General features: G+C 36.8%; 1 protein-coding gene across 1 annotated transcript; it reads right to left on the bottom strand.

Moving 5' to 3' along the window:
* Positions 1–263: 263 nt before the first annotated feature.
* Positions 264–1214, bottom strand: LOC112500286 (histone H2A.1-like). The gene is made up of 2 exons (XM_025103731.1): positions 956–1214; positions 264–662 (listed from the first exon to the last, which is right to left on the bottom strand). The coding sequence occupies exons 1-2, from the start codon at positions 1160–1162 to the stop codon at positions 441–443; spliced, it is 429 nt and encodes a 142-aa protein (XP_024959499.1). The 5' UTR covers positions 1163–1214; the 3' UTR covers positions 264–440.
* Between the last annotated feature and the right edge of the window lie 6843 nt (positions 1215–8057).

Raw genomic sequence — 8057 nt, forward strand, 5'->3', positions numbered from 1 at the left:
TTCATTTAAACATAAACACTTTGGTAGATCACAAATGAATATATAAAGTTTCAATCTAACCAACTCAAATGACATATTTGGGTTGGATTGGGTTGGGTTATAATTTAACTTTAATTGAATTAAGATTTTTCAAACAACAAACATTAAGCTAAATCATTCAAATACCTTCAAGCAATCCAACCCAACCCAACCCAACCCAACCCATATGAAGCGATAATTTTGATACCAATGTCAAGAAAGAAGATTTATTATGCAGAACATCTTGTCATTGACAGCAATAACAGAAACAACGACAAGAGGGATAAACAATATAACATAAATGAGAATAAACACATGTAATTCATTCGTTGGTAAGGTTCAAAATAACATGAAGCTTTAACTACCAAACTATGTTCATACAAAAACCCTCATCCTAAACCGAATCTAGGTCAAGATAGATCTTACGCCTTCTTAGGAGATTTTGTAGTTTTCTCAGTCTCAGATGACGATTTCTTCGGCAATAACACCGGATTGATATTGGGCAGAACACCTCCGCTGGCAATCGTAACACCAGCCAACAATTTTCCTAATTCTTCATCGTTCCTCACAGCCAATTGAACATGCCTAGGGTTAATCCGCGTCTTCTTGTTATCTCGGGCAGCATTTCCAGCCAATTCCAAAACCTAAAATTTCATTTCCCAGTAGTACAAAAATCAATCTGAGATGTTCGATAGGTTCAAAATGTAGCACAAAAATCAATCAGGGATGTTCGATAGGTTCAAAAGTAGCACAAAAAACAATTAAAGATGTTTGATAGGTTCAAAAAGTAGAACAAAAATCAATCTATGATGTTCGATAGGTTCAAAAGTAGCACCAAAATCAATCTAAGTTGTTCGATATGTTCAAATGTAGCACCAAAATCAATCTGAGTTGTTCAATAGGTTCAAAAATTAACACAGAGATTTGATGAATATACCTCGGCGGCGAGGTATTCAAGGACGGCAGCAAGATAGATCGGAGCACCGGAGCCAGTACGTTGAGCATATCGGCCTTTCTTTAAAAACCTAGCGATCCTACCGACAGGGAACTGGAGGCCAGCTTTGATGGACTTGGTCACCGACTTCTTCCTCTCGCCGGCGCCTTTCCTCCCTCCGGCACCCTTGCTTGTCTTTCCAGATTCCATTGTATTGAGATTTGCCCTCTGTTTGATTGAGAATTGAGATTGTTGTTAATTTGAAATTTCGAAGGTGGGAAACAAGAGTATATGTAGTCCATGGTGTTTCAGCGAGTTTGGTTGATGAAAGATCGTGTTGTTGATCGACGGTGGTAAAGATCGACACGTTGGCAATCTGCCACTTTGTGTTTCAGCGAATCAAAACATGCACTAAAGTGTTGGCAATCTGCCATTTTTTTAGGGTTGAATAAATAAGAGTAAATTGCCTTTTTTGTCCCTTGTGGTTTGCTAAATATTGCAAATTTAGTTCATGCGATTTCAAAATTTCGTTTTTTCATTCTATGATTTGCAATTAATTTTTTTTTTCATCTCTGACATCATAACACTACTTTTAAGTATAAAAGACTAAGGGTCTATTTGTTTTTTCAAAATTACTTTTTAATATCTCTGAAGTCTGATTAGTTTAAACGTTTGAGTATTTAGAACGTTTATTTTATTTCTAAAATAAGAGAGCTTAAAATCTCTAAATTTTTAAGTGGTAATGTATCCATTAATACATCTTAATCTTAATCCGCCCTCTATCAAATGGTTCATATTTTGGAGGCTGAAAGAGATTTGTTAGCAAAAACTATTTATCTTTTATCTTTTTGGCAAAAACTATTTATTTTTTATATTTTTATACTAGTTTGTAGGCATGGCAATGGGGCGGGATGGGTGGGTTTTGTAATCTCCGACCCCGGTTTTTAGTAACAACCCCCGATCCCCGGCGGGTATGGGGATTAACATCTTGTCACAATCAAACTCTATGAAGAATATCCGTTAGTTTACGGGGATCCCTGGCCCCAACCCCGGTTTGAGTAACGACTCTTGGCCCCGGTTTGAGTAACGTCTCTTGGCCCCGGTTTGAGTCTGCTGGGGATCCCCGTCCCCGGTTTGAGTAACGGCTCTCTGTTGTCAAAGCTGAGGTTAGTGAGATGAGGAAATTGTTGTATGTGGTGCAAGTTGATGTCTGCACCAACACTGAGGCCATCATTGCTTTAAATAGCAAGGCCGATGAAGTGTAAATCCAGCTTGCCAGGCATGATGAGCTGATGGAGCAGATACTGAACCTTATTCAATGCTCAGCACCGGTTCTTGAACTTTCCTTCACAGTTGTTGATCACCAATCTATGGATCAGGTGCTCAAGCTTAATCTTTTCCAGTCTACTACTCTGTCCAATCTCGAGCAAAGCACGGACGATCTTGCTAGCGTCTTGATGATCTCACCTCTAGTCTTGTTGATAACAAAGAGGGGAGAAAGACCAACAACATGTTGTTGTTATTGAACCTAAAGCTGAAGTTGAAATGTCTAAAGCAGAAGAAGCAAAACGCTCCTTACCTCAAACCTTGATCCTGTGATCTGAAGTTGAAGCTATAGAGCAACTTATACCTATCCCTCACTCTGAGGATGACATTATATCCCATGAAGCTAAAGCTAAAGCAAAACGCTCCTTACCTCAAACCTTGATCCTTCTTTCTCTGCCAGTGATCGCACCCAGCTCCATGAGACGCGTGAGGCAACGACATCTCTAGCCAGTGCTTTGTCAAGGCTAGAGGAGGTAATGGTTCTCCAGTGTCAGCGCTTGGACGAACTCTCTAGCCAATTCTCTCAAGTATTAGCCAGAGAGGGGGAGATGAGGTACAACGTTGGTGAATCATTCGATGTTGCTTCTGCTCCTTCTTAGGCTGTTGGTCCAGTACCAGCTACAGCTACAATTGCAGCTGAAGCTGAGGCTCCTAGAGCTGAAGTGGTTGCTACTCCTATAATCTCGACCACCAAAGCTGCTCCAGCTGAGGATGTCAATGCCATCCCTATGGATGACGCTCCTCCCATCACTACTGCTGGTGATGATGATGATGAAGATGATGAACCTACCATTCAAGACCACGGAAGTGATCTAGATGGCGATGACGATGACGACAACGACTTTACCATCAAGTACCAGAAGCCATCAACCGTCACCAAGGGAGTTGCTCTCAGGGGGGGGGAGCAAAGGCAAGGTGAATCTACTCCATCAGGGAACCAGGACCCCAAGTCGAATGGCAAGGCGCTCACTGAAGAAGGAAACTTGAAGGTATTGTTCAATTTCCCTCAACAACCTTTATTTGAAGATTCTACCTCTCAGGTAGAGATTACTTCAAAATATCAACTTCATATCCCATCAACAACCTGCGGTCGACTGGAGTGGGTACCTAATCACCCCATCTCCAGTGCTCCTACCGACCAGCAGATGTCTCAGCTAAAGGAGTCACTTGACCAGACTAGAGTAAAAATTCCTCTTCGTACCTCTAGTGATGGTGAGTTCGACTTCCTTTCTGAAGCTGAAAGACTCGAAGCATTGAGGGCTAAAGAAGAGCTAGAGCTTCAAAAGAAGCAGACTGAAGACAGCTTGAAGCTGGCCAAGTCACTAGTTGCGAAGGTCCTCCCTAAGAAAAAGTCCAAGAAAAAGGTGAACGCTATCCAAGCCCAGGCTAAACTTCTTTCTATTGCAGAAGCTGAGCATGAGAAGAACCTGAAAGCTGGTGGAAAAGGACAAGCGATGGAGCAAAGCAAAGCTGAAAAACAGAATTAGTCCCTGCCCGATTATCAGCGTCAGCATCAGCAGACGTTCTAAAGATGGTGGAACACTGGTCTCAATGCTCATCACCAGGGACAATCTTGATGCCGTTACCGAGTATCCTTTCTACCTAGGCCGTTATGGATACATCGAAATCAGACAAGCCATTCAACGATCCAAGTCGAGACACAAGACAATTATAGAGGACACCATCAACGAGCTCATCAAAAAGATGTCCAGGTATGTCAAGGTCCCTGACAGGCCATCTCTAAAGAAAGGTGGGAAGAAGAAACTCAAGCTCTCTAATCCTAATGATGGACCATTCCTAAGGAACGAACATGAAACAAGGTTCTCCTTAGATGAAATTCTGAAAGGTCACCAGAGTACAGACATTTCTATGCTGAATCTTGACTTGCCAGATAAGGGTCCCTATACACCCAACTCTATGCATTTTAAACCTAAGTTAGGAGTTATATTTCTTAACTATGAAGGTGAAGTCATATTTCAGAGAATGTCAGAGCTACATCTATGTCCAATGGGTCATTTGGTTTACCTCTTGCTCTGGATAGATGATAGCATGCCTGGAAAAGTCATCGATCTGAAGATACGAAGGGAATTCCTACATCGAAGAAACCTTGGTGAAGAAGTACCTAGCTACATAGATCTAAGTGTTCTAGATTAGTTTTCTTTTTGTAGCAACAATCTACTTTTCCTTGTAACTTCTTGTACTATGTCTACTTTAAGTGATTATACTTATAGTCTGTAAGCACTAGACATATTTCCAATGATAATAAAATGAGTATTCCATGTACTTCACTGAAAAAGATCCCTGAAAAAAGTAATAGGGACACAAGTCTATGAGTTCCAGTGTTACTTTTCACATTCACTGACAATCTATAAGTCAGTGAATAAGCTTTCAATTTCAGTTTTCGTACTTGTAATTTTCTTAGATATAACTTAATGAAAATTCTCAAGCTGAGACTGATTCACTGAAAAAGATCCCAAAATAGTAAAAAGGGACATGTACTTTATATGTAACTTTTCCTTACTATTATTTGATAAAACAACTTTTTTTATGTTGCCTTGCTATAATCAAATAGGGGGAAATTGTTGATCCTTTCTCTCAGTGGTTTGATGATAATCCATTCTCACTTATACATTGTATTCATGTTTCTGTCTTTTCAGTTCCAACGATCTTCACTGAGTCTGTTCAGTGATCGCTGAAGAACTTGTATTATAAATCAATCATAGACAACGATACTTCAAGAAGACAACACTTACACCAAAGAACCTTCAGCAAATGTCGAAGACTGAAACTGAAGATTAGAGACCGACGAGTACGTGATCTGAAGAGGTACTCAGTGATTACAAGCCCGTCTACATATGTGTGAAGACTGCTCAAGCCTCAGCGAATGCTGAAGAGACCTTCAGGTCATTCCAACATTCAACGATCAAAGGAAGCTTGCTTAGCACGACTGTTGTTGTCTTGTCCTTATGCACACAAAGGACAAACCCATACCCTTATAAAAGTTGGTACGGTATGGAGCCGACTAGTCGACTCTATTGTCCACCAACTTTAGGTAAGGATGTCTGCTAATGAATAGTGTTTTTTGTACTATTCACTGTAGCAAAGGACAAGCCTTCCTCTTAAGGCTTGACACGTACTCTAACCCTACCATATTGCATTAAATGTGAGTATAAATAGAAGTGTTTCTTCTCCATGCAGAGTGCGTACAACTCACTCTCTAAACCTAATTCTTACTTCAAGCATTTTCTAGCTTAAGTAAAGGATCTTCTCTTTACAGCATTTCTTTTCTTGTTTCCTAAGAACTCGTGTGTAACCAAAGATTGTTTAGATAGGTTTTTATTACCTTATCTTTCCGCAAACAATCTTGTAAAATATGTATTGATCTTCTTTATCAATATATATTTTAAATTTGAAAATATTGTGTTTGTATTCATTCCCCCCTTCTACAAACTGTTTTACTATTCTTGTAGACCCTCAAGGGACCAACACAAACCCATACCTTTTCCAAGAGTATAGTATTGTACGAATCCCACTCAGTTGACTCTATAGTGCTCACCAACTCTATGAAAAGATGTCTTCTCATGAACAACCAAAAGAACTATTCACTGTAGCAAAGGACAAGCTTTCCTCCAAAAGCTTGGCACGTGTTGTGTAACTTTTGAATTGCATTTAATGCAATGGGTACAAAAAGCTAAGTGTTCTCTACTCAGTTATCACTCTTTCTCTCTAAGAAACTTACCCAATAAGTTACTTCTCTCTCTACTCCCTCTCTAAAGAGAAAAAAAACCACTTTGAACAAGTGAAATACACTTTTCTAAATCTTTAATTCTTACAGCAAATCTTTCCTCTTTGTTAAGGATAATAGTGTGTGATCTTAGATTGTTTAGATAAGTTTCTTTACCTTATCTTTTCTGCAAACAATCTGTAAAATTCGTATTGATCATTCTTTATCAATATATAATTTTTAAAATTGAAAGTTTCTATGTTTGTATTCATCCCCCCGCCTTCTACAAACTGATCCTATAACTCTTGTAGATCCTGCTGGGACCAACAAAATTTTAAGTATATGAGTCTAAATATATTGATAATAAAGGAGCAGTTTCAATATCATAACAATAATTTAAAAAGAGACATGTTCAATGACTAAAAAATAATGTGAAACGACTTGCAAGATAGATCCAGAGACATAAGTTTTGTACATTATGATCGAAAGTCAAAGAAAACTTGCATTTAAGTTATTTTTATTGATTCTACGAGCTTTTACATAGCATTATGAATGTATTGGCAATGTTGCAAATTAGTTAACGAACACATTTAAAATTCCTATCCAACAAAAACCCACATAAAAAAGAGAAGAAATTTAATTAGTGCCACACAAAATTATCAGTCTTGAAAGCTATGCACTTTTTTAGCTAAATTTTTTAAATATATAAAGACCAGATTTTCAAAAAATCCAAAAACATATACAAAAAAGATAGAATTTAATAAGACTATTCAAACTCATCAGACTTTTATTGCTAAAACAATTTTAGGGTGAAAATAATCAAGTGCCACAAACTACAAGTCTTTGCAAATCAAATAAAAGATTATGGGTCACCTTTCATCAACTCTAATGGAATCAACCCAACTCTCATTTCCAACAAGATAGATGTTAAGTTGTAATAACCTTGTTATCATCCAACTATGTAAGAAAAGAAACACATTTGGATAATTATCAAGAAAACAATTAAGTATAATATCCTTGCATCAGAGACTTGTACTAAGCTCAAACAACTAGTATATAACTTAAATTCCAAATCCCACATCTTTGGAGGGACATTTTTATCAACTAACCAAAATCAATATATATTAAAGAAGAAACCATGAGTGTTTGAGGTGACCTCTCCTAAAGCCTAGAACCTCATTTTTCTTTTTTCTTCTTCATTCTCTCAATATGCATTACTATTTTTTTTTGTCAATTTATGTTTTCTTGTTAAATGTTTGCATTCAACTCCAAATCATTCATCTCTTTCTATACTAATTCAAATGACATAACTCCAAACCATTCATCTTTTCCAATCAAGCATTTATTTATATATATAAAAACAACAATCATTTAATCATCTTCATCTCTCACGACCTCTCAAATTCTATCTCTGTCTTATACATCTCTAAATTTATTTTCTATCTCTTTGGTTTTTCTTCTATTTTACTATTGATAATCTTCCTAGTTTTTTTTTTCACTTCTCCTATAATTTTATGTATGTTTGTATCGTTATTTAGATTGCATTATAGTTTTTATGCATTATGTCATGAAGATCTGAATAAGGCTTCAAGTTCAATATTTGACTTTTTGGTTGCAATATAAGATAATAATTTTATATTGATTTCTTTCATTATTTTAATTGTATTATAATTTTATTTATGTTTGTATCGTGATTTTGTTTGCATTATCTCTTATGTATCAGGTGAAAATTTGAAATGTTCAAGTTCACTATGTAATTTTTATTTATGTTGAACGTTTTTTCGTTTGCAGGTTCTTGAATTCTTTAATGGGAAAAATGCATAAAATAGCAATCTACTTTCATAATTTTTTTTATTATAGCATTGTACTTTCAGTTTTTCTTATTACAGCAATGTACTTTCAAACTTTTTTTATTAGAACATTGTACTTTAAATTTTTTATCTATTATAGCATTGGGGAACCTTTTGATTTAAATTTACCCATTATACTAGGTTTCCATGTCACCTCATTATCCATGTAGGCTGTCCATATGTACTATAGTGATATGACTTTCTT

This window comes from Cynara cardunculus, assembly GCF_001531365.2.
Source record: "Cynara cardunculus var. scolymus isolate 2C chromosome LG 17, CcrdV1, whole genome shotgun sequence".
In the NCBI taxonomy this organism is placed as follows: Eukaryota; Viridiplantae; Streptophyta; class Magnoliopsida; order Asterales; family Asteraceae; genus Cynara; species Cynara cardunculus.